Source organism: Phaenicophaeus curvirostris, chromosome 1, assembly GCF_032191515.1.
Source record: "Phaenicophaeus curvirostris isolate KB17595 chromosome 1, BPBGC_Pcur_1.0, whole genome shotgun sequence".
Lineage (NCBI taxonomy): Eukaryota > Metazoa > Chordata > Aves > Cuculiformes > Cuculidae > Phaenicophaeus > Phaenicophaeus curvirostris.
Window position 1 is genome coordinate 186,835,467 of NC_091392.1, and position 25,357 is coordinate 186,860,823.

Consider the following 25,357-nt stretch of genomic DNA (forward strand, 5'->3'; position numbering starts at 1 on the left):
CATCCAGGTCATTGATAAAGACATTGAACAGGGCTGGACCCAGCACTGAGCCCTGGGGAACCCCACTTGTCACTGGCCTCCGGCTGGAGTTAATGCCAAAGGGACCCAAAGGGTCAGAGGCCACCACAAAGGACACGCAGCACCAGCGCTATCAGACTAGGAGAGAACGAGACGCTGACCGCGGTCCAGCTATTGGCCAACAATCATTGCTTCCACTCACCTGACAAGCCAAGCGAGTGTGCGGCAGGGGAGCGGCTAGAATAAAACCCCCAAATAATTTCAGTTGAGAGCAGACAATCCCGCAGGAGCGAGCAGGACCAACCCGCAGCCTCCCCCCGGGGCCGTGTGACCGGGCAGGGTGACCCCACGGGACCCGCCGGGCTCCGGGGTTCGCGAGGGACAAGCGAGGACGGAGGCACCGCCGGTAAAAACAAAACCAAAACCATCTCGCTGCGCAACCGGCCGAAACAAACGCCCCGTCCCGGCAACGAGCGAGCGGCGCTCGGCGGCTGCTCGGGGGCGACGCGGCGCCTCCTCCCCGCGGCCCGAGGACGAGGACACCGGGGCGGGGGCCGCTGTCTCCTCGCCCCGCCTCTAGGGGGCGCGCACGGCGGCGGGGGCGCGGCGGGGCCGGGGGGACACGGGGACACACGGGGGCGCGGGGGCGGTGCTGCTGGGCCCGGGGGAAACGAGGTTAGGAGGGCGGTGCTGCCGGGGGAGGGACGGGGACACGGGAGGGAACGCTGCCGGGGCCGGGAGGGGGCCGGGGGGACACTAGGGGCGGTGCTACCGGGGGAGGGACAGGGACACTGGGGGCGGTGCTGCCGGTGCCGGGGGACACGGGAGGCAGCGCTGCGGGTGTCGGTGCGGGGTGGGGGGGCGCGCATCGCCGCCGGGGCCGGGGGGGGACATAGGGGCCATGGCCGCCGGGGCCGGAGCTCTCAGGACGTGGGGGCAGGGGCTGGGGCGCTGTCAGCAGCCGGGCAGGGCTCCGGGTGCTCCGCTTCTCCGCCGTGACCGCGTTTTGTTTTCGTGTGCGCAGGACCGAACCCCCCCGCACCCCCCCCCCCCGCCTCCAGACCCAGAGATGAGGAAGGTTCTGTGCGTGGAGCCCGTCATTTTCATCTACATTTTCGCGACGTCCCTGACGAGCCCGCTGGTGCAGCAGTTCATCTACCGGCGGCTGTGGCAGGACGAGTACAACTCCACGGGCCCCGGGCACGGCAACAGCTCCCGCTGCGAGCAGAACCGCAGCAGCCCCGCCTTCGCCAGGCAGAAGGTAAGGGACGGGTGGAAAGACGATTGTAAATAGCCTGGCAGCCGTCAGGTGCTGTCTCACCATAACCTCCCTTATATAACCCTGCTTAACCTCTCGTATAGAGAAAAGCCGCAGTTCTGTAAGCTGCTGCTGCTTTATTGCCTCATTGCTCGCGTTGCGCTGTGCTTTAAAGACAAAGAATTGGCTCCAGGAAGGTGCTGAAGTAAATTCCTGTTTCTGTGTGAGCTGAAAATTATCGTAGAATCATAGAATAACCAGGTTGGAAGAGACCCACCGGATCATTGAGTCCAACCACTAAATCACTAAACCATGCCCCTTAGCACCTCGTCCACCCGTCCCTTAAACACCTCCAGGGAAGGTGACTCAACCACCTCCCTGGGCAGCCTGTTCCAGTGCCCAATGACCCTTCTGTGAAAAATGTTTTCCTAATGTCCAGCCTAAGCCTCCCCTGGGGGAGCTTGAGGCCATTCCCTCTTGTCCTGTCCCCTGTCACTTGGGAGAAGAGGCCAGCACCCTCCTCTCCACAACCTCCTTTCAGGTAGTTCTAGAGAGCAGTAAGGTCTCCCCTCAGCCTCCTCCAGGCTAAACAACCCCAGCTCTCTCAACCGCTCCTCATAAGGCCTGTTCTCCAGCCCCCTCACCAGCTTTCGGAGAGCTAATCGGAGAGGATCAGGCCCAGGCTGGCATTGGGCTGGCATTACAGCGGGTACCACCTAGGGCTCCTCCTCCCAGTAACAGCTGAGTGTGTGTTCCAGCCATCAGTTATCTCTGCAGCTGCCCGTGTTCTTTGTGACTATGTAAAGTTTAGCAAACCTCCTGTAATTTTCAGATATAAAATCTAGTTTAGAATACACTTGTTGCAGAGGAGTTAGCAAGAGTGAAAAACTGGAGTAAAGTACAAAAATTGTGGTTTTAAAATGTGACAAAAAAATTAACTGAACTTTGCACAATCAAATATAATTGTTGATTTACCATCCAAAGTGCTGGTCTGCCTTGTGGAAATAGAAAGATGTTGAGATGACAGCATCCCATAGCCGATTACACTTTTAGCGCTGTTTCGTAGTTCAGGATGCTGGATATCTGGTTGTGTGGAGACTCTTCTGTTGCATTTCAGTTTTAATGCTACGCTTAAGGAGAGCTAATTATCATAGAATCATAGAATCACTAGGTTGGAAAGGACCCACTGGATCATCGAGTCCAACAATTCCTATTATGGGCTGCCAGCAGAACAGATGATCATACTCCATCTTACTGTCCCTTCTCCTTCCTACATTGCTGCCCCCCACGTGTTGCATTTCACAATTCCATAGTTACAGGTTACAGTTTGGATTCAATCAGGGTGGTGACTGAACAGAAAATTCATCTCTTTTCTCGACTTTGTCGCTTTTGGAGTGTAATTTTTTTCTGAAGCAGTACACTGCTCTGATACGTTCTGTGGCTACGTGGTTGCTGTATCTAACATGGGAATAGGAGAGGCAACATATTTCCAAAAGAGGTGTAATGGAATCATCCTTGGCAACAACAACTGGCAGTTAGGTTGGATTAAGTGGAAAATGAAACCTCTGTGGGGTCAGAATGGTAGATGGCTTGGGCTGTAGTTTACACAGAAGACAGTCACCTGATATTCTTTTGTGTTGCTGAAAAGGTAGCACTTGAAAATTTTTGCTCACATCCCAGATTTGAATCTCTGATGTGCTGCATGTGCACAAGACAGAACACCTGAGCTTACCTACTTCATTTGTCATATATGAAGAATTATTTTTAATGGTACATGCTTCCATTGAAGATGATCAAAGAAATAATTCAGGATTTATAGCATGGAGTAGGTTCTTCCTCATGTGACAGAAACGAGGTTTAGAAGAAAGAATGTGAAAGTAAAGAGGTTGATAGAATTGTAGTCCAGCATGGCTTCTGTGCTGACCCATCAGCCTAGGAAGGTAGTGTATGCCACCCATTGGAATTAATTTGAAGGTAATAACCAAGTATTGTCTGCATAGTGCTTCTATGTTACTTCCTGAAAGTATTTGTCTAGTATTAGCTCCCCATTTGGTGCTGAGTATAGGCATTTTGTCATACAGTGTCATGTGTCAATAGGAGGAGCAACTGTAAGAAAACCACACTTTCTAATCGCAGAGCCCATCAAGAAACCTACATTTCGCAAACATTTCTGCACTTCGCTTTTGGTAGAAAATCTCCAAACTCAACCTAATTTTCAGTTTGTGATCACCTGTGGTTCAGGATGTAAGACTTCATATTTCTTTTTGCAAAACACTGAAGCAGAGTGCTAAATTTCTGCTGAAGTTTAGGTTAATTTCTGATTAATGTGGTGGCAAGTTTACAGGCCTGGTGATTCTATGATTCTATGATACAATTAATTTGGTATTTGAGAACATGAGCCCTTCATGACAATTGAATAATGGCTGATAGAACTTCTTCATTTCCCTTCCACATTTTCTTTCACTCCATTTCAATGATTGCCGGCAGGGCATGAGCTTTTGAACAAGTACGTTCTTGTCTGTATGTCTTGCCTGCACGCTTGTTACCGTAGTATAAAAATGTAAAGTACTCAAAACGCCCATTTATTTCAGTGGAACCTGGTCTCTGTGCTGAGCAATAATCCTGTGTATGGGGAAGAGAGTAGATCCAGAAATGTAGTTCCAAGCCTTTGCTGGGGATACACGAAGTAGGTGTTCTGGATTTTCCAAGACCATCCTAACTGATTTATATTTACAGATGCTGTACATTTTGCTGTCAGGAGCGTTCCCAACAGACACTGACTCTCATTAACTTTTAGAAGAACACCTCCCTAAATAGTTAATTTAGTGTAAGTCCTTCCATTCTGAGAATGGAGAAGCTTTTTACTAATCTTCCTTATTTCAAAGCAAAATGTAAAAGGAAGACAAAAATCACTTGGAGCCTGCAAAAAAAAGTAGAATGTAGTTTAAAATGGATAGTCTTTGCATCATTTAGTTTAATTAATTCTTACAATTTGAAGGAAATCAGTAATTTTATAATAAAATTAGTTCAAAGGTAATTTGAATCCAAGCTGAAGCATTCCAGTCACTGGCTTGGATTATCCTTTTTTTTATAGCTCAGAAAGAGCTATTCTATTAATCATTAAACAGTAGTTATCATTCAGATTATTTATTATCCAATCCATGCATTTTCCTTTGCTACTCAGTAATATGTTTTAATTTTTTGAACTTGTCAGTTTATCACGTCCTGTACATTTTTCAGACTCAGGCACCACACTTGTCTATTAATTTAATCCGTATATAAGTGAATTGCTGCTTCATTTTCATTCTTTTAATTTTGATATCTGTCGTATTAAGGACTAACTCTGTCCACAGAGAGCATTTTTTTTTCAGAGTAGAGTGCATTGGCAGATTTAAAAACTAGACGTTTTTCTTCAATTTTATATAGTTACATTGATTTTAATAGTTGCGTGATTTTAAAGCAGCTGCAGGTTTGACCTATCATTTTCTTTGTTCATTTCCATTGACTTTATAAAAGCATGAAGTGGGCAGTTGAGTGCTTTACACTCTAAATGGTGTTTTTCTGTACTTTTGACTTATAGTCATCTCATCAGTAGACAATAAGTCATTCATGTCAGCAAAGCTTGGTCATGTGTGGTATCTGGATGTGTAGCCGCATTCTTTGTGTTGTACGTGTACTTACAAAACAATGAAACTCAAGTCTTAGTTGTTTCATTCCTACAATTTAACACTGCATTATGGTTTGGCAATAATATTTGTATTGTATGGTTAATGTGGGTTGAGCTGACAAATAGTAACATGTAGTTTTATTTCGAATCTATCAGCATTTCTTTGACACTCGTGTCTTTGAACCTGATGATCCTAGTAAAGAAACAATGCCTGGAACTACACAGAATTCTTTTGGTCAGTGGGGGAAGAGGCTAAAGATCAGAATATAATTTTATGTCTGGGTTTGTTTAGTCTTCATGGTTTTGACACTGCTGGGGACAGGACAGGACTTCCAGTGGACAAGACATCATGAATCCTAAGGTAGTCCATAAGGAAAGAGAATAAAAGGCTCCAGGGTGCTGGGAATCTTGAGGGCTTTCCTTGAGTGAGTTTCCTTCTTGCAATAAAACGTGCTATCTCGTAAGCAAAGAGATTGAACTAGGAACTCATCGTTCTTGTCTGTAAATGCAAATAATAATTTATAAAGCACTCAGTAGCTTTTAAAATTGCCCAAAATACATTCCTGGAAATTCTAGGGATTTTTTCATGTTTTGAATGCTACTCAATGGGGATGATGTTAGCTACAGAGGAAACACTTGAAATGCGGAATATAGACAGCTTGAATACAGGCTGAGAAGGGCTTGGGAAGACTTACGTGGCTGCACCTGCTGCTGACTGAAGAGTACAACCCCTGCCCAAGGCAGTGTGATACCTCAGAAAGACTGAAGACAACTTTGAGTGACTTCACTGCATCTGGAAGTTTAGTTTAGAGAATAAAAGTTTTGTGCAAATGAAGTTACTTCCTCTACCCCTGCTGCTCTTCTGTCTGTTCAGGTAGCTGTCTTTGACGAGGCTGCTGTGGCTGCTCTTTCTCCAGCCTGCGTCGGTGCATTCAAAGCAAGATCTGAATTGACTTGCTGAGCATCGTTTAGCAGCCAGCTTCATAACAGGATATATTTTTTTTTTAATTGCCTTTTCTTTAGTTCTTTTTACTAGATCCATTCACAGTCTCTTAATTGTTTTTCAGCTACATTTGATTTTTGTACTTCTGTTAAAAAGAACCCAGAAATTTTTCCCATAATGGGTGTTTACAATTTATTGTCATAGTGTTAGCTGCTGTCCCGTATGGGAATACCTGCAGCAGCATATCTGTAGAGAGATCACTGATTTGGACAGTTTCTGAACTCAGAGTATTCCAGTGTTTTAAAAACTAGTTAATTCATATATCTGTGAGTTGGTATAATTTTTAATGTTGTGTTTCACATTTGTGGTTGTTATTGGTATTATTAGTACTAACATTATACCCTAGGATGTCAGAGCAGATCCTGATCTGGTTGCTGGCACAAAGTGCAAGTCTGGGAATTATTGCTTTGTAACCTTCTCAATAGGATAATTTAGGAAGAAAAATGTTTTCTTGTGCATAGGGAGCACAGAGTGTGTTCCTCAATCAGAGACTGCTTTACTAGATATTTATGACAGTATCTTAAAGAAGAAGTTCTGATTGAAAATGTGACAAGGGATGTTTGAGAAGTAATGAAGATAAAACTACAAAAGCAGGATTCTTGGAATATGCAATTTCTTCATATTAGTGATTACTGTAATATAATGCATTCTTACAAACAGTCATGTACTGTATTCTATTGTAACATAATATATGAAGTTATATATTCTTATAAAATGATATTGCATATATTCTGTTCTATAATAATAAAATTTATAACATATAAACATGTTTTGTGCTATGCGTTATACTGCATGCTAACCATTATGTAAGTGTAATATAAATGTAAGTATATAAATTAGATATATTAATTTTTATTTACAGTGTACTATAGTATTTATGATTGTTTTTGTTTTCTCTTTGCAGGAAGTTCAAGAAAAGGCCTCTGTTTTTAATATGCAGTTGGACTTAACTGGGGCAGTTCCCAGCCTTATTGTTGCCTTTGTTATTGTAGCTAATGGGGATCGGCAGGGACGCAAAAGGTCTTTAGTTTTACCATCAATGGGAGCTTTGATTGCTGATATTTGCCTCACCATAGTATCATATTTTTCCTTTTCACTTTCTGTCCTGTTTGCGGTTGCATTTATTACTGGACTGTTTGGGAGTATGGCAACTTTTCTCGGAGGAGGCTTTGCTTTTATAGCAGACGTGTGTCACGATGAGAAGCAGAAGACAACGCGAATAGCTGTGGTGGATTTGATTTTTGGAGTTGTATCTGGGTTGGCAGGGCTCTCATCTGGCTACTTTCTAAAAGGAATAGGCTTTACATGGACATTTGTGACAGCATCTCTGCTTCATGTCATTAATATTATCTATATTCTGTTTATTCTGGAAGATACAGTAGGCGTATCCGAATTCCAGCACCGGACACCAGTGTCTTGTACAGAACTTCTGAGAGAAACTTTTTCTGGAGTGTACATGCTTTTTAAAACTGCCCCTTATAAAAAGAGAGTTTTAATCATTGTGTTGCTTTTTACATTTATGACTTATTTGTTTACTGTATACGGTGGAAGTTCACTTTTTACACTGTATGAACTGGATGAGCCACTCTGCTGGAATGAAGTATACATTGGATATGGAGCAGCTGCATTCACTTCTGTCTCCCTGACCAGCTTTTTAGGAGTTTACTTATTTTCTAAATGTCTCAAAGACATTTATATTGTCTTTATTGGGATATTTTCTTACATTGGAGGAATGGTCATGGCTGCCTTTGCCAAAACTACACTGCTCATGTTTTTAGGTGAGTTCAGTATTGGTCATAGAATGGTCAACGATATATACACAAAAATACTGCTGTGTTATCTGTAGTGAGTGCAGTTGGTGGATATTGGATGTGGCATCTTGGAAGGGTCATAGAAAGGTAAAATAGACAAGGTTGGGTCAGACAGCTTTAGGATTTAATTAAAAAATCAAGTGTGTGGAGAGTGAATGGAATTCCTTGATTATGTTTTGGTTTTAGTGCCACACAAATATATTGGATTTATTAATTTCTCTGTGTTTGCGTAATTGTGTCTCAATGCACTTCCAGTTTGATTTTTCTATTGCCTTTTACTTTTTGGGGAACTAGGCATTCACAAGTATATGACTAATTAATTTTAAATATATTTGTAAATCCTGGTGATGGATTATTTCAGTGTCTCATGGCTGATTCATTGCTTTTCAGTAAGAGTACCATCTTTGCTCTGCATTATGCCTATTCCTGTTCTCCGATCCATGCTGTCAAAAGTGGTTCTCCCCAATGAACAGGGTGAGTAGAATTTGTTTTTAAACAATAGAACACAACAATATGGTATTTCAGAACATAGGTACACCAAGATTACCTTTAAACAACCAGATAAGTATTGGTATTTTAAAACTATTTTTCTTTAAGGTTCCATATAATATGACCCTGTGTCACAATATTAATGGCTTTTGATTCTGAATTTAAAATAAATAACATTTTTGAAAACTACTGCACGTTTCAGCCTTCAAAAGAGATATTTCTGTACAAATAAAGACCATGGTGAACTTAAAGCAGATAAATGCTCAAGGTATACACAGATGTGATTTCACAAGTGCTTTACATTCACAAGATTTTGACATACAGAGGAAGATATATATCTATTATTTAGTCAGTGTCATACTCTAATAATTTAGAAAGTAAGCAGTAGGTGGTCAACCTTCAAAGCACTTGGAAACAATTGAAGGCTTGGATCCTGAGCCATGTGCCAGGCTCCATGGGTGCCTGTAGCTACTTCAACGTGTCTCAAAAGATATAATATAATACTTCTCAAAGTTCTTTCCACATGGAACACAGAAAAAAAAAGGTCCCTCAAAATGGCTCTAGTATCCCATATTTTTCTGTACCCACATTTTTGAGAGCATATAATTTCTAGAAGCATTCACCTGAGTTGGTTTTATTTTTCAAAAGATATATCTTTATGCACTAAAATAAAGAGCTCTGTTATGAAGTATATGGACATACACCTCTCTGTTTTTCAGTTCCTTGGCATTCTTCAGGGCTTTTGCTACTTGAGTAATTTGATGCAGGAATCAGATTGGCTCTTGTCATCCTTTTCTGCTTACCTGGTGTGATTTTGTTTTTGGTCCCAAGAATATGAATGTGGTCTTGGAAAATGTGCTCTGATACTGATGGGATAGACTGCCACCCCAGTGGGTAGTTCAGGGGGAAAAAGATTGCCTTTTTTCCTTTTAAAAATGAGGAGGAGACAGTTATGTGCTGAACAACCAGTCTTTTCTGCATATAAGGGTGAAGATTAGAGAGGGACAAAAACAAAAGGGAAGAGTGAGAATCAAGAGGAAAATTGGAAGGAGTAAAGGATGGAGCTGGGCAGGAGATGGTTAGTAAGGATGAATAGTTTGAACTTAATGTGATAAGCAAGTTCAAGGAAGTAGGTATGGTGATACATTAGTAGCACAGAAAAATTGTTTCCAGGAGCAAAGTGTTGTGGGTTTTTTTCAATTAAAACTCAATTATTTTGTAGGAATCCTCACGGATGACACTGTCATAGCAAAGACATATGATACTCAGGTGCTTACAACTCACATACTTGCTAAAATTTTGTAGATAGATAGATATTTCACAACAAGCTTAAGAACTTCAGTACTTTGAAGGGGTTTGGTTTTAATTTGTTTTGTTTGTAATACATCCATTTGTTTTTTGGCAGGTGCTGTGTTTGCTTGTATTGCCTGCTTAGAAGTTGTGACTGGCACTATTTCACTTTCAGTTTTTAACATTATTTATGCAGCTACTGTTGCATGGTTTTCATGCTTTAGCTTCCTCTTATCAGCAGGCCTTTGTCTAATTCCACTGGCTGCCCTGTGGTAAGTACGGGTCAGGAGGGTGCTTCTGACTTCTTTTACCAGTAATTTCAGTTTTGACAAGAATTGAAGTTGAATGTCTTGGTGCAGTAGTTCTCAAACTCCAGTATGGCTTTAAGCTCAAGGGGGGAATATTTAGACTAGACATTAGGAGGAAATTCTTCACAATGAGGGTGGTGAGGCACTGGCACAGGTTGCCCAGGAAGTTGTGGCTGCCCCATCCCTGGAGGTGTTCAAGGCCAAGGTGGATGGAGCCTTGGGCAGCCTGGACTAGTGGGAGGTGTCACTGCCCATGATGCCCCAAGGGATCTTTAAGGTCCCTTCCAACGCAAACCATCCTATGATTCTATGATTCTGTGATTCTATGATTTTCAGTTGTGCTGGCATTATTTCTTGTGTAGCTCTCCCTCCAACTTCCACCTAGTTCAGGAACTGCTTTTATCTAGTAAGCCCATAGTACAGGGGGCTACTAGGATTGGGGCATAGCTGAAACGAGGAGTCATGGCAACGTCTTCCCCAGAGGGATGGGGTAGGAGTGAGGAAGCCCAGGCCATGACGGGGTGGGTGCTTCCTCTCAATGAGGCATGTGATCAATCTCTGAGAGGAGAGGCTCTAGAGATGCTGGTAGCTATAGTTCCCTATTTTTTCTGTCTTCAACATCTACTCCCCTTGCTGGAGTTTTTCCACCATCAGCCCTGTCTGGCCCTAATCCAGCTACGTCCCTTCGGCTCCATGCTGTGAACTTGTCACCTAATTCCCCCAAACTGAAATCTGCCCTGAATGCACTGTTCTACTGTTAACGCGACTATGATGCATCTTCTCACACTCTGCGAATACTGAAGGAGTTACAATTAAAACAGCACAGCACAATTGTACTGATCATAGCAATGCAAGAAGTTACAATTAAAGAGTATATATAGCAATGTGATATGGATCATCCATGGATCAACTCTTTTGTTTTAAGCATGTTGATCAGGCCATGTCAGTTCAATGGCAGAGAAAGTTTCTGTTAACAGCACTTTATTCTGTGCAAAAGGTAGCAGATATTTACAGTCAGTTAGTATATCTTGCAGTCAGGACTGTAGCCTATCATCACTGTAAATTTTTGGAAGTTATTTTTCTTTTCTTTCTGTCATTAGTGTCTCAGATATCCCACCTTTTAAATAACCTTTCTCTAAAATCCTTCTTTTGAGAGTGTCATACAGTGTTACTATTTGAGAGCAGAAAGGGTAGTTTTTCCATCAGGCATAGATAAGTACTTATCAAAGACAGCAGTGATGACACTGTCTAACTTGAGTAATAAGGGGAAATGCCATCATTGCATTTGCCTACTAAGATACTTCAACAGCTTTGTGCCACAGAAGGTGGCTGTAGCAGAGCTCTGTGTGTGTGTTGGTTCTGAATCAGCATGCTGTACTTAACTATCTGAGCTAAAGATGTGTCTTATCTGTGTCTTACAGCTGGCTTTTGTGCACAAGCTGGAATGGGGAGGACTTGGCTCTCCTTGTACCTGAAGAAGTATCCAGCATTGAGAGTGCTGATAGTTGAACAAAGGATTCACCTACCTGAGTTTTCTAATCTGGCATGCAGTGGCAGAGACCGTGATGTCATACAGAGACCAGAGAGATAACACCACAGTTGCAGATGCAAACTCAAAGTGGCCCTACAGCAATAAGCACTAAATTGGTAGAACTCTTTCAATAAGCACTAAATTGGTAGGACTCTATCCAGTCTCTTTCTAGTGCTTTAATAAAGCTAGCTCTTATACTTAACTATGCAAATAGGCTGGTGATGGAGATTTTAATGCTGCTTTCAGCATGAATTAAAAAGTAAGGTAGGATAATGTTCTCTTTCCACTTACCCTTTCTCAAGTGTGAGAATGTTGGCTGTAAATTGTGATACATCATGTATCATTCCAAGCGGGGTGAGAGAGATAAGCTTATCAACTCAGAGGGTGCTGGCAATTCTGCTGAAACCCGTAGAGATCATGCTAGCTGAGGACATCTGAAAACTGTACAGCTGAAACAGCCTGTCTAAATGGTGACACCCCAAACCTGTCTAAAATTACTAAATTAAAGGTATTTTTCCTAGAAAGCAATCAAACTGGAGGCAGAACTTGCACCTGCTGTAAGCAGATTTATTGCTCTGCAGTTAGCCCGGAGTGTTTGTGCAAGTTTAATTTATGATCTGTGGGGCTTGCCTGTGACTTAGTTCTTAAAAAATATTGTCACACAGAACCATCAAAACATTTCCAGCTCGCAGAGTGTGAAGTTAGGCCTGTGCTTACATTTTGCAGAGGCCATATTGGACATCTATTTTTATCGTTCTCCATATATTATGGACTGCACACAGACACCTTCTATTTTTTGTCCCACAGATATTTCCTGTTTTCTAGTTAAGTTTGCTGTACTTAGCTTAAATGTTTCTTCTAGTGGAAGGCTGTAACAGCATTTCTTTTCAGTGGATATTGGATTTTTTTTTTATAACCCTGAAATGAGGTGACCAAATCTGAATCAGACATCTAATCATTTTGCAATGAACGCATTCTAATTTATGAGCACTTGAACAGCATTTCTCCTCATAAAAGCACTTCACAAATACCATTAAGAACCTCCTTCTGTAATAGATACTCTCCTCCCTGTTGCAGAGAGAGAGAGATTAACAGAGAGGACAAGTGACTTGCCCAGGGCCGCTGGTGAGACCGCCAATATTAGAAATGTTTCTGCATCAACTCTTCACCCTTTTGATTGAGATCTTTAAGTAGAAATTATCCAGAGCTTCTGGAACGCACAGCACAGGTGTTAAGGACTGCTTCCATGTGGGTGTTTTCAGGAGAGTTTAACAGCTAATACTGTTCTGATCCCTGAAAGTATGAGTAGGTTTAATGTGACCCTCTTTTCCCTAAACAGATTAGGTAGAGAAATCAAAATAATGTAAAATGGTTGGCATTCACAGAAGGAAAATTCCAGGAAAGTAACTATGATGTGGGAACTGACTTCCCATGTAAACCTCACAGGATGAAAGTGATGACAGACATGGCATATGCTCTGTAATTGGTGATCTCATGGCCATTAATACTCTTCATATGAAGAGAGTACTTCTGCAGAGCTTCTCAGTGGTGCTCCACCTGAAAGATCAGTACTACATCATAATAGTACTGTAGATCCATTTTGCTTGAACAACAGCATTGTTTCCAAACTACATATCATGATCACCAAAAAGTCTGGAAGAGGGTTCAAATAAGGTAAAGGAGAGTTTGTACTTTCCAGGCTACCATTAGCTACCTATCACTAGTGAAAACAGTTTGGTCAAGACAGAAGTAATGAATATTTACACAGAGAACAGCTATAGTCAGCTCTTACCCTTCTGTCCTGAACTACCAAAGCTGATGTTGGTAATTAAAGATCATTAGCTTTTCCTAGCTAGTTTAGACACTAGCCAGTAAATAAAACTCTGTATCTCTCCTTCCTTGAGGTGCCCAAGTTGCTGCCAACTTTTTTGACAAGTGAGCTGAGTTTTACAATAATCATGGAGTCCAAAACCTAATGAGTACTTGTGGAGAGATTAAGAAAGCACTGATGCAAATTATTTCAGCACAAAGATTACATTGTCTCCCTTGCCTCTTCATTATGCAGTTACATAACGCTTTATGAAATTAACTGTTTCACACAAAACTGCCTGGAAAAAAATCAGATTAAGAAGGGGTGTGTGCCTTCACTTCCTCTTGTTCAATGCACATCTCTGCTAGTACTTGGAAGGTAGCAACAAAGTAAACCTGTTCCGCAGTGGCATTGTGTCAGTCCAAATGAGAACAAGCAAGTACGCTTTGGGAATGGCATTGTTATGGTTTGATTTTGTTGTACAAAGTACTTGCAGCTTGCAAGGTATTTCTGGTAGACACAGCATTTGGAACTGGCTGTAAGTGTAGTTCAAAACACATGAAGGGTATGAACTGTGTTTTTTAAAGTGCCTAGCACAGTGCAAATTGATGAAACCAGGTACTAATGTGCTTCAGATTATTAAGTCAAAGTCTTCTAAGTTTATAATAGTTGCTTTATTTGTATGTAAGTACAAATTGTTTTGACAAATTAATAATGAAGTTTTCTTTTTTAAACTCTTCATCTTTGTAGTTATTGTTTTGTTTTTTTTCACAAATAGCCAATGGGATGACTGGTGAAGGACTGTTTTATGTAAATGGAAGCAGCAGCACTATGACTGCTTTTTATGGTGATAACAAAGAAACAAACAGCAGTGTGGGAAGATGTATTTTCTCCTCCCTGCTGCACCTGGGGAGAGGAACAGATGCTGCCCAGGTGGGGGAATTGCAGTGCAGGGACAGCACTGCTGTCTGCAAGAACTCAGGATGGGGCCTTGTGCGCACCAGTCAGACCCAGGGACCCAGAGCTGCTTTCCTGCCCTTGCTGAGGTTGGGTCCAACACAAACCCAAGGCTGTTCTGCCCTAGTTACATTTCTCAGCACTCCACGCTCGACGAGCCACAGCACGTTGCTACAGAATGAGGCCTGTATGAAATAGGGAGGAGGGGCTGGGCCAGGAAGACTGGTCTGCAGCCCAACCCACTGCAGCGCTAAGCAAGCACAACCCTTCCTTTTTATCTCAAAAGCCCTTTTTGCCTCAGTCCTGTTGAACTCCCATGTCCTGTTTAACTCTATTAAAAGCATAAGTTCTTGCACGCACCTCTTACACGTACCCTTTGCTTTCCAGTCAAACTAAGCCCTCAAATTAGATTCCTTGCTCTGAATATGCCTTGATCTCACCCAAGACTACAATAAAGTATACTAATCCTAGAACAAAGCCACCTAGAAATCAGTCTGGCTTCCTAATCTGCGTCCACTCTGCTGCACTGATGAGAAACTCTACTAGGTGACTTGTCTTAATGTAGTTTTGCTCAGGCACAATAGCATCCATCCTTCAGCCCATGCCAGGAAAGGCCAAAGAGGTGAAACAGCCAGCTACAAGATACCAGCAACTATGTACAACTATGGATGGCTCCCTGTTTTCTGCACCTCTGTTCCTGGAACAGTACTGGTGGGAAGACAGACCTGAAAATCCCCCAGAAGTCAATGCCCAGATCTTAAATTGCCCCAGGCTTGGCAAGGTAATCCCTCAGCCTTTCTGGCCTGAGGCTACAGCAACACAAAGCCTACTGAACCCCACCCTTGCATTGTAACAACAGTTTGTTTTTACTTTATACAAAACTGTCAAGAAACTTGGCAATTATAAGATAGTAGCCAATACTGATATTTAATAAAGTGTATCAGCTCACAGAAAGATCAGGGCAGCCACAGGAAAAATATGAGCAGGTTTATACTTGCACATTCAATTTATTAGTTCTGTTTAACTTCACTAAGGCAACAAAATAGCAGTGAGGCCTTGACTTTTATTTCATAATTTGTATTTCATTTGCTAAGGGACATACTTTAGTGTTTGATAGGAATGGTTGGACTCAATGATCCGGTGGGTCTCTTCCAACCTGGTTATTCTATGATTCTATAGTAGAAGCCTCTAATTTCTGCAACTCAAGTGAAAGTTTTAGAAGCTTCACTTCTTAAACAAGTTTTAACATAAAACTAAAATAAAACCACCACTGAAGTGTCTCATACTGTGTCATCTCATTGTTTCTAATTTACTGCAACATTTTGCAAGAGATGCACATAAAAACACCATAAAACTTACAAGACAGAAGCAAGAGGCTTTCACCCACATGGATAGGGAATCTGTGACAGCTTTAAACTTAATGAAAAGCAGAAAATATGTTTGGGATTGTGAAAGGAGGTTTGTAGCAACATCTCTGCTAAAATTATCTACAACAGATTAATAAGTGCACTTAGGAGTTTAACCAAGTTATTTAAACCTGCTGAATAAACACAGTTTCTGTGTTAGAAATAGTTTCAAGCTTCCCACATGTGACAAGAGATGGCATCTTTTGCACCACAGATGGGTTTTTTTTTTTAAAATAACATGCCACACCACATTAGCTGCCTTGCAGGTTTTATGTATGGCATGCAAACATGTATGAAATGAGAAAACACTAGTTACAACCACCCACACTTCACAACATTTCAATTTCACAACACACCCCACTTAAGCACATAAAACCTTTCAGTGGCCCACTCCTTTAAAAGGTATATTTAAGTATAGGTGTCTCATTCTCCCTTAAGATCTGGTTTTGGAAAACCCACAAAAAAAGTCTGTATTTGCCATCTAGTACCACTGTATCTTCATGTTCCTACTGCAGTAGCTTTATTAGGTACTGTCATAACGAAGCAGCATTCTCTCTTAATCCCTGAATGCTGAAATACTTAGATCAACTAGGTCTCTAGTGCTCTTTTGGACTATGTTCCCAAATGGATTTTAAAACACTTCTTTGATCTCCAAATGGAACTGGCTTCTACTTTCAGAAACCAGAATATCCTCTCAGGGAGACAGATGAAAAAAAATCCATACCTTTTGCTCCCTTCTGACAGGGATACTTCCAATTCCACACAAAAGCTTAATGACTCACTCATGAATAACAGACAACAGGGGAGAGAAAATGAATATTGCAGGATTCCGCTGGCAGTGCAAAAGTTCAAGATCTTTAAAGATACTGTAAGAAAAAAGAACAACACTGTTTGTGTTGTAGATAAGATACTCTTGATTTATGATTAAATATATTTTGGAACGCAAGAGCATTTATAACAAACTTTTATTCAATAGTTTAAAAAGTTTATGGAAGTTTTCATGAACAGAGAGTTCCTCGATGGAAAATACCTTCTTCTTGCCCTTAAAAAGTTCTTCTGCAAGAACATATATTAAATGCATTTACCTAAAGTAACCAGTTTTAAAATGCATGGATATTTTTGGATTTCTTGTATACATATACAGCATTTCCATAGTTAAGCTACTGTCCTGAGCAGTGTATGAGGAAACATTACTGGAACTTTCTAGTTACAGGACATTTATATAATTGACAACAAGCACAGAACAATTTATAGACTTTTAACATTTAATGTGCCTTTTCATCAAGGAAGGCAAATGATAACTGTGGGACTGCTTAACACAGTGTCATTTAGTATCATGTATTCAGATCTGCAGTATAAAGACATGCACTGAACATTTTTAGGGAGTACATTTTGTTACAATAAGCCAAGTTTGTATTCCATCATCATGTGTGGTTCTCCCATAACTTCACTCTGTGATGGATCTGGGGGAAAAAAAAAATGGTTGACAGCATGAGGCTTTTAACAAGTTACAAAGACAAATAATAACTATAAAGATAACTAAAGGTTTTTTTTTTTTCCACAAGGACACACTCCTATACTCACACTTCAGTAAAACCAACCAGGTCTACATAAGCACACTTTTCTACAGCCTGAGTCTTGTCTTCAAGAAAACTTAAGTCTGACAGAGGCCTTTCCTCATAGATAACCCACATCTCTTTCCAGTGCAACTTCTCTGCACAACAGGAGCTAACATTCTTGCCCGTTTGTTACTTGAGGCATACCCATGGTTTCTCTTCTCCACCCAACTATCAGGTTTCACGGAAATTCTATGCCTTTAAGCATATCTAAGATGTCCTCCATTCTGTAAAGTATGATTGATATCAAGCACTGTACTCAAAGGTTATCAAGGGATGTGCATACAAGAAATAAAAACTAAAAAAATAAATCCAAGGCTAGAAAAAAGGTTCCAACTGCAGTTTGGAAGAAATACACCCTTCTTTAGGGAGTGTATCAGCATGTTTTCGTTCCCTAAATAAAGCATATGACTTTGTTTCCTCCAGAGACACCAAAATTACTTAATCCAGCCGCAGACAGTACACAGAACCTTACCAAAACCACTTACTAACCCAGTCACTCCTTAACACTCTATAAAAATGTAACACCTTGTTGTGAGCAACAGTACATAACCAAATTTGTATTAATTATGTTTAACCTGGCTCTAGCTCCTGAATTACAATAAAATTCCTTCCCATGCTTTCTGTAAATCCAACCCAGAAAATAATCCCAGATTTACCTCATGACTCTAGACTCCCACTTACCCTTTCATCAGTTCCAGTTTCCTGTCTCCTTGGCTCTTTCCATTCTCCAATCCCACCTGAAAACACCCTCTGCCTCCTTCCACATTCTTAACTACCAGCTAGAAAGAAATCTAAACTATTTTTCCAAGTTTATTCTATTCCATGCATACTAGCAGTCAGTCAGTAGCTCACAACACAACTGCAAGTGATAGAGTTAATCTGAAGGAGTCTTCCCCTTGCTGCATCACTGGTTCCTTACTTCAGTATCTCTTCTCAAGCCTTTCCTTCTTTCTAATTATAGAATTAATTAAAACTTTGTATCTTTATAACCTCTACCTATCAAAATCTGGACAAGTAGTTCAAAGGTTTCTGACGACACAGGCATGCAACACAAGTGTGTAATCTACTCCCTTAGAAACCCAGCCTACAAGCAAATACTGGCTCACCCACTGTTTCAGAGCTATTTCCGCACAACTAGCAACTGAACCACAGTTATTTTTCCTTCTCCCAGTGCTTCTTTGCCTTTAGGAATTTTTTTTTTCTTTGTATCATGTGCATTTAATTAGCTTATTCCATAGGGGCAAAGAACTTCAGTTCCCAAATTTTAAATTTAAATGTTTTTATAACAGTCAAAACAGTTATTTACCATTAAGGATATCCTCAAAACCGATGCATTCAGCATTTCCTCTCAGAGTGTCCAATGCTATGTTTGAGCTGTGAAGAAATGGGAGACGCTGGACCTATAAAAAGACAACAAGAGTTCAAGTTTCTGCAAGTCTGAAATTGAGGGAGCTTATATTTGGAATTTGCAGTCTGAAGTGACTGAGAAAAGTGACAGGCAAAGACACCTCTTTCAAGAACAACAATGAAATAAGTTAACTATTGGCACATGTAGACAGCAAAATCTAGGTAACACCACCATCTTCTATTGTTTATCTCTGTTTTGAAAAGAGCAGCCTTTCACTGGGTTTGTAGCTTTCACTGGATTTGTAGCTTTCACTGGATTTGTAGCTACTACAGCAAATACTGTAGTAAAAAAAAGGAAGGGTTTTTTTTTCTCCTCTGTTATCACATAAAGCTGGAGATGCTCACTGCTACAAACACATTCACACCCTCAGGTCTTTACTGGGAGACTGACATACAGCAGTTCTTGAGAACCACATTCTAAGTTTTCTACATCTCCCACACAAGTCAGGAATATAAACGAAAGTCATACTGATTTTCTCATCTAAACATAATCCTGAAGTTAACTGCAATTAATCAAAATCACAATTATTTCTTTGATCCCCACCAATTCTGAAGCTTCATGTCCACTCCCAATTACTTTCAACACTCTTCTGTATGCTTCACTCACAGTATAACAAAACAAAATCAAGTGATACACAGAGCATTCAGACTATACATATTCTGAGAACAGCATATTCACAGTTACAATTGCATTCACTACCAGTAGTGATACTTCAGTTATACCACAAACATATTTTATGACCATACAATTATCAGGTAGCTGTCTCTCTACACATAGCTACCTTTTTACACATAAAATATGCCCCAGATTTCCATAATCACCACTGGTACAATTGTCAGGAGTTCAAATACTCTATTCTGATAAATATTTTAGAAAAGTTAAATTAAACCAAAAGAGAACTTGCATATCTAACATGAAACTGGGAGTGAAAAACCTTCTCATCACTATTCCCTCCCCTACCCCGCAAGAATACCTGCAGAGACACAATAGCAGGATATCCTCACCTGCCTCATTTTCTGCCATGTGCTAACATTAGTTAAGAAAAAGATTTTTCCTCCTGAGACAGCACAGCTGAGATCAAGAGATGTTTTCATACATCCTATCTGACTTCACATCTTCAGGACCAGTAATCTCTGTCAAGTTTAATGCAGTTCACTGTGGATTCAGGTAGCACCTGATCCACTGGAAGTGAGTATAGTATCACTCCAACTCATTTGGAAAAGCAACTTTTAATAGCTTAACAACTTTCAATGAACAGAAAAAAGTTTGCTATGACCAATGAGCTTCTATGTTTCCTAATGGTCAAAGTCAGCCTCCCTCCAGTTACTCTCCATCCTAGGAGATAAGAAGGAAAAGGAGACAGACTCGGCTCCCTAATTACGAGTTAAAACCTTTGAACTTAAACTCCCTGTAGACTTCTGATCTTACAAGAAAGGCTACTGAACAATAATAAGTGCATAGTAACTTCTCTGCTTCAGGTTTCATGTTATTGCTATATCCACTCCCTTACTGCCACCTGCTTCAGACCTCGAAGGCTTTGCCCTACAGATGCAGAGATTCCTTCCCAAAGGAGAGTATTAATTTCTCCTGCTTTTTTCTGAAGGCTTACAGGAAGCTAGTCTACAGAAAATGTAGAGCAGTTACCACTTCACCAAGTAACCAACAAAAGAACAACAGCTGAAATGCTTTCGCATATTGACTATTCTGTAAATGATTAATTGCAATGTTTGGTTCATTGGTTTTATTAAAAGCAGACCAGGGAAAGCAATAAAAGCATGTTCCAAGATAAAGATTTTTTTCAAGTTTTACCAACTGGATAAAAATACCTACCTGTTTCACAGCTCTGAATTCCATCTGCAGCTTTAAAGGTGCATGGATTCCTTGAATGTTTCTCAGTGTGTCAAAGTTTGTTTTATCTTGATTTAACTGGAACTATCACAAACAACATGGATTTTTATTTTAGAAAAAAAGCTGTTCTTAAGTATATCCATAGAACAGATTTGTGACATTCTACTTAACTGTACATGATTAAGTTTATATGTAAAAATTCAGTGATTCCGTCATATCTATGTCAAATGTACACAAAAGATAGTGAAACTGAAATTGCTTTTGCTGGATTTTATTACGAATCAATACTAGTGATTTTATTGTGTTATTTTTGACAATCAGGACATTTAACACCACCAAGTGGTGTAGTTTTACACTACTTAACTTACATTTTATACTGACAATATTGCGGTATAACTGGTTTAAAGTAAGAACACAAACTTGAAAGCCACAATTGATGTTACTGTCAGCCATTAAAGATTCTACTTGAAAACACTTGAAATACTTCTTTTTTAATGACAGGAAGACAGAACACCACATATACTCCACACAACTCTAAAAAGCTCATAATTTTAACAACTGCTCTGAAATTTATTAGTGAGGTGAAGAAAGCATATGTATATATTTAGTAGCAGACTCTTACTGAAAAAGTGCTGGCACACAAATACTCAAGTACACTAGAGTAACTTATGCTTAATGTTAAACTTGACTAATCCAGTCTAAGTTTTGGCTTTTATAGTAATGACTAAACAAAAAATACAAATCTTATTTTAAAACCTGTACTTAATTAGCAAGACCAAAGCCTATCAGTATGATAAAATCATCACATTTATATGAAGATTGGAACATTGCATCCAAATACTGCTGTTGGTTCAAGACATTTTATTACGTCAAATGTTCTGTGCTGACAAAAGAGGCACCAGAGATGAGATTCGGTTTAGCCAGCTATTTAGCCAAGGCTGTCAGTCTAGTTTTTCCCATTACCTTCAACCTGTGGTCCACAGACCACTCTTAAATGGTCCATGAGTGACAACTAAGCCAGATATATTTCAAACACTTCCAACTAACCATATGTGTAAAGTTTAGAAATAAGGTGAAAAAATTTAATGAAAAGAGTTTATGGGTTCACAGACCAAAAGTGTGAAAATGAAGATATACAATAAACTTATAGACAAAAGGGGGGACCAGCTTTCCAGAGGCAATAAGTGTGTCCCCTGCCTAAACATAGGGGCTGCCTACACAAAAGTAGCTTAATAACTTCTAGATGAGTAAACATTACTAAGTAAATGCCTACTTGAAAACCCACTTACATATCTTAAGTGGAAAGAGTCACAAGTGGGAAGTTAACATTAAACAAATTTACCAACAATGCAATTCGTATAAGTAAAATGTTAATGTTGTTGAACATATTTATTCTACTAAAGGCACGACTCTGCTCATTACAAGTTACCACACAAAGTGGTCCCAGTAACCACATTGCTAATTTAAACTTAATAGCTACTTAAGAGTGAAAATTACTACACTTGATGACTTACATTTTTTTCTGACAGCTCCAGTGGGTGGCTGGGCATCAGTTCATTTTTGACACTTGTAAAGCTAGAAATACAAGGAAAATAAATGATCACAATTAACACACATACCAGACTACAAAAAAAAAACCCAAAAAACCACTAAACAGCAAAACATCAAATAAGACCCCTAACTACAGCACTACCAGAAGAAAAAAAATTTCATCCACACAGCCTTTTTTCTTTATGTTTGACAAAACAGAATAATAGCTTTTCTTCCTTGATCATCTTCAGAAAGAGAAATCTACTAACAAATGAAAACATCACACATTAATTATATCCAAACTACTGAGTATCGTATGTACATTTCCCTCTCTCATAGTTGTATTACCCACATTTTAAACCCCATTAACTTATTTTAGACTCGTTATTCAAGACATGCATATAGTTTTCCACACATGAAAAATGCCACAAACTAAAGACACTACTTTTACTATATTAACTTTACTTTTTGTACCAATGCTTAAATTAACCACATCCGATAGTGCTGTAGCATATCCATATGCATGTATTTTACAGCTACCTTATCTTTCATCGTTATTAATGCTTTGCCATCACTTTCCTTAATAGGCATACCAAACAGTAAAAGTATATTAATATTACCTACTTCTTGAAGTGAAAAGTTTCACAGAAAAGACTGAAAGACAATCTGACAAAACACATGCACTTTAGGCTACAGCTTTTGAGATACATCTGCCAAGAACAGTCTTTAAAAAGCCAACATCTAATGCACGCTTTCTTCCTATACCTGAAGCTGAACATCAGCTCCAGCACAACTCAACAACAAAAAGTAAAGCATACCCTCGACGCAGAAGATCATGACCTTCAAATGGTCCTGAGGCTGAAAATTCAGTAAGTGGGACAGTATCCTTCAACAGAGAAGAAGCACCTCTGGAATTCTGGAAGAAAAAAACTGAGGATTATTTTAAGTGAACCAGATCGCTTTCATAGTGGCCATTAGGCCAGACAAATGAAATAAAGTTCTCAAAGATTCCTTATACTACTCATATACAAGCCTTAGGGTTTAGAGTCTCCTTCTTTTAAAAAAAACCAACACACCAAATTATAGCATATTTTTTGGACTCAGCTGAATCAGTTAAACTCGCACCTAGTCCCTTGTTTGTTCCCACCCTGGCCTGCAGCGATGAGAAAGAAGGTGGCAGGCCATGCTTAGCTGACAGGACAGAAAAGAATATGTCCCAGGATTCCGTAATCTACTTCAATACAGACAAAATCAAGTAAGATCAAATCCATTTTATCTGTGGTTTAATGCTGCCATAAAGAGAACAAAGTTTATTCAAGCAGTCTAGTATGCTGGTTAACTGAAGGAGCAAAGGAAAAACAGTAACTTGCAGAAGAAGAGCAGAAAATACACCTCCACAGACTCATTAAGTAAAGGCATCTTAACTCAGACTGCTAATTTCATGCCAACCTGCCCGATTTTACTGAACTGATTTCAGGAGTGTTCATAAAAATTGCTTCAGCAATAGACCAATGTATAATAAATTCTAGAAGGTGAGAGCAATCACCTCTAGAAGGTGACAGTGATGAGCTGTTCTGTGCATGAATTTCTTCCATCAGCACGGTTGCATCCAACAGAAGAGCCATGCTTATAGACTTTCATACTAATGTGTTGACTATCAATAACATAACAGGTATTAGAAAACTCTAAAACACCTGTCATTACATGCGTAAGAGGCATCTACTAACTAACATATTCGACACGGGCCAGACCTTTCCAAGACTGTTCAAGTGAAAGACTTCCCCAAGATTGTTCAAATGACACAAGTTACCTGGGAGACAGGGCACAAGGGAAAATCACCGCGAAAGTCAAACATGAGGAGAAAGAAAACCATGAAATACTCCGCGAAGTAAGGCCCCCAGGACACGGCATTGCCTGAGGCGCCCACACCACTGCTGCCCACCGCGACGCGGGGAGGCCTGCCCGCCGCCAGGCAGGGCTGCACGCTGACTCCTGCGGGCCTGGGATCACCGCGAACCCTGGCCTCCCCCCAGCTCCCAGCAGGGCTTTAACCGCAGCCTCTGCGCTTTCCCGGACCCCAGCGCCCGCGACGGCCCGCAGACCGGCCCGGGGCGAGGGACGCCGCTCCCCGGTGAGGGCCCGACCCCGCAGCACGATCGTGCCGGCCCCCCATGACTCAGCACGGCCCCAGCGCCCCCTGCCAACGCCCGTCCCACCCACCCACCGCGCCTCGGGGACCCGGAGAGACGAGGGCGGCGTGGGCGGGGACCCCTGTCCCCACCCCAGAGCGGCGGCCTCCGCCCCCCCGGGCCCGGTGCCGCCGGCCCACGCTCACCATCTCGTCCCCACGCGAGCGGCCACTTCCGCCTCCGCCTCCCCACTTCCGCTCTGCCCTCTGCGCGCGCCGTCAGACGCGGGGAGGGGCCGGAAAGGCTTGGGGCGGGGCCTCAAGGGGGCGAGGTCTAGAGGAGGGGGCGGGGCCTAAGGGGGTCTCGGGCGGTAGTTGCGGGTGGAGGGTTGGGGAGGGGGCGCGGCTTCGAGAAGGGGCGGGGTCTCACCGAGAGAGGCGTGATCTGAGTGTGGTGTGTGGGCGGGGCCTATATGGAGCGGGGCCTATATGGGGCGGTACCTGTATGGGGCGGGGCTTGTATGGGGCGGGGCCTCGGCGGGGCGGGGCCTCGGTTGGGGGCGCGGCTGCCGCCCTGGGTGGGTGTCACAGAGTCATAGAATCACCAGGTTGGGAAGAGCCCGTCGGATCATCGAGTCCAACCATTCCTATCAAACACTAAACCATGCCCCTCAGCACCTCGTCCACCCGTCCCTTAAACACCTCCAGGGAAGGTGACTCAACCACCTCCCTGGGCAGCCTGTTCCAATGCCCGATGACCCTTTCTGTGAAAATCTTTTTCCTAATGGTGGCTGCATTCCCCTGTGGCGGTGTGGGGACCCAAGGCTCCCTCTTCACCCCAGTGCCCTCCCTGGCCATGGGATGCCCCCTTGCAGTGCGCTGGCTCGTGGACTGACTGCACTGTTCCCATGCACTGGCAAAACCCTGCTGTTCTGGTGCCACCCTGGCCCCAAGCGGGAGCTGGAGCTGGCCAAAGCCTTCCCACTGCCGCTGTTGAGTGAGAGGTGCTTTTCTTGGCCAAACCCATCCTCCCCCACAGGCAGCAAAAGCAGAGAGCTTGAGTGACCCCAACAGCGCATGGAATTCTTGAACAAAAAAAAAGTGAGGATTATTTTAAAAGAATCAGATCCCCTTATGCTACAGCTTTCAAGATACATCTGCCAAGAGCGTTGTTGAAAAAGTCAACATCTAATACATGCTTTCTTCCTATACATCAACTTGGACATCAACTATGGCACAACTCAACAACAAAAAATGAAGCATTCCCACAACGCAG

General features: G+C 41.6%; 2 protein-coding genes across 4 annotated transcripts; one reads left to right on the plus strand and one right to left on the minus strand.

Moving 5' to 3' along the window:
* The first annotated feature begins 1,054 nt into the window (after window positions 1-1,054).
* SLC46A3 (solute carrier family 46 member 3) lies at window positions 1,055-13,924 on the plus strand. The gene is made up of 5 exons (XM_069882675.1): window positions 1,055-1,279; window positions 6,851-7,724; window positions 8,148-8,231; window positions 9,652-9,808; window positions 11,266-13,924. Exons 1-5 carry the CDS (start codon window positions 1,088-1,090, stop codon window positions 11,351-11,353), a joined length of 1,395 nt encoding a protein of 464 aa, XP_069738776.1. The 5' UTR covers window positions 1,055-1,087; the 3' UTR covers window positions 11,354-13,924.
* A 2,571-nt stretch (window positions 13,925-16,495) lies between these two features.
* Window positions 16,496-24,384, minus strand: POMP (proteasome maturation protein). 3 transcript variants are annotated; one of them, XM_069882693.1, is made up of 6 exons: window positions 24,289-24,384; window positions 22,772-22,869; window positions 21,938-21,998; window positions 20,406-20,507; window positions 18,474-18,567; window positions 16,496-17,011 (listed from the first exon to the last, which is right to left on the minus strand). In XM_069882693.1, the coding sequence occupies exons 1-6, from the start codon at window positions 24,289-24,291 to the stop codon at window positions 16,944-16,946; spliced, it is 426 nt and encodes a 141-aa protein (XP_069738794.1). In that variant the 5' UTR covers window positions 24,292-24,384; the 3' UTR covers window positions 16,496-16,943. The 3 variants fall into 3 exon arrangements, with proteins under 3 accessions (XP_069738794.1, XP_069738801.1, XP_069738788.1); XM_069882700.1 differs by lacking the exon at window positions 24,289-24,384 and adding an exon at window positions 23,764-23,999; XM_069882687.1 differs by lacking the exon at window positions 24,289-24,384 and adding an exon at window positions 23,500-23,550.
* Between the last annotated feature and the right edge of the window lie 973 nt (window positions 24,385-25,357).

Excerpts from the sequence above, each read along its gene's own strand:
- SLC46A3 (XM_069882675.1), top strand. The coding sequence starts at position 1,088 with ATGAGGAAGGTTCTGTGCGTGGAGCCCGTCATTTTCATCTACATTTTC. Across the intron at positions 1,280-6,850 it reads CCGCCTTCGCCAGGCAGAAG|GAAGTTCAAGAAAAGGCCTC; the intron begins GTAAGGGACGGG and ends TTCTCTTTGCAG. Across the intron at positions 8,232-9,651 it reads GGTTCTCCCCAATGAACAGG|GTGCTGTGTTTGCTTGTATT; the intron begins GTGAGTAGAATT and ends GTTTTTTGGCAG.
- POMP (XM_069882700.1), bottom strand. The coding sequence starts at position 23,826 with ATGGTTTTCTTTCTCCTCATGTTTGACTTTCGCGGTGATTTTCCCTTG. Across the intron at positions 18,568-20,405 it reads AATTCAGAGCTGTGAAACAG|GTCCAGCGTCTCCCATTTCT; the intron begins GTAGGTATTTTT and ends GTCTTTTTATAG. Across the intron at positions 17,012-18,473 it reads TTTTGAGGATATCCTTAATG|ATCCATCACAGAGTGAAGTT; the intron begins GTAAATAACTGT and ends TTTTTCCCCCAG.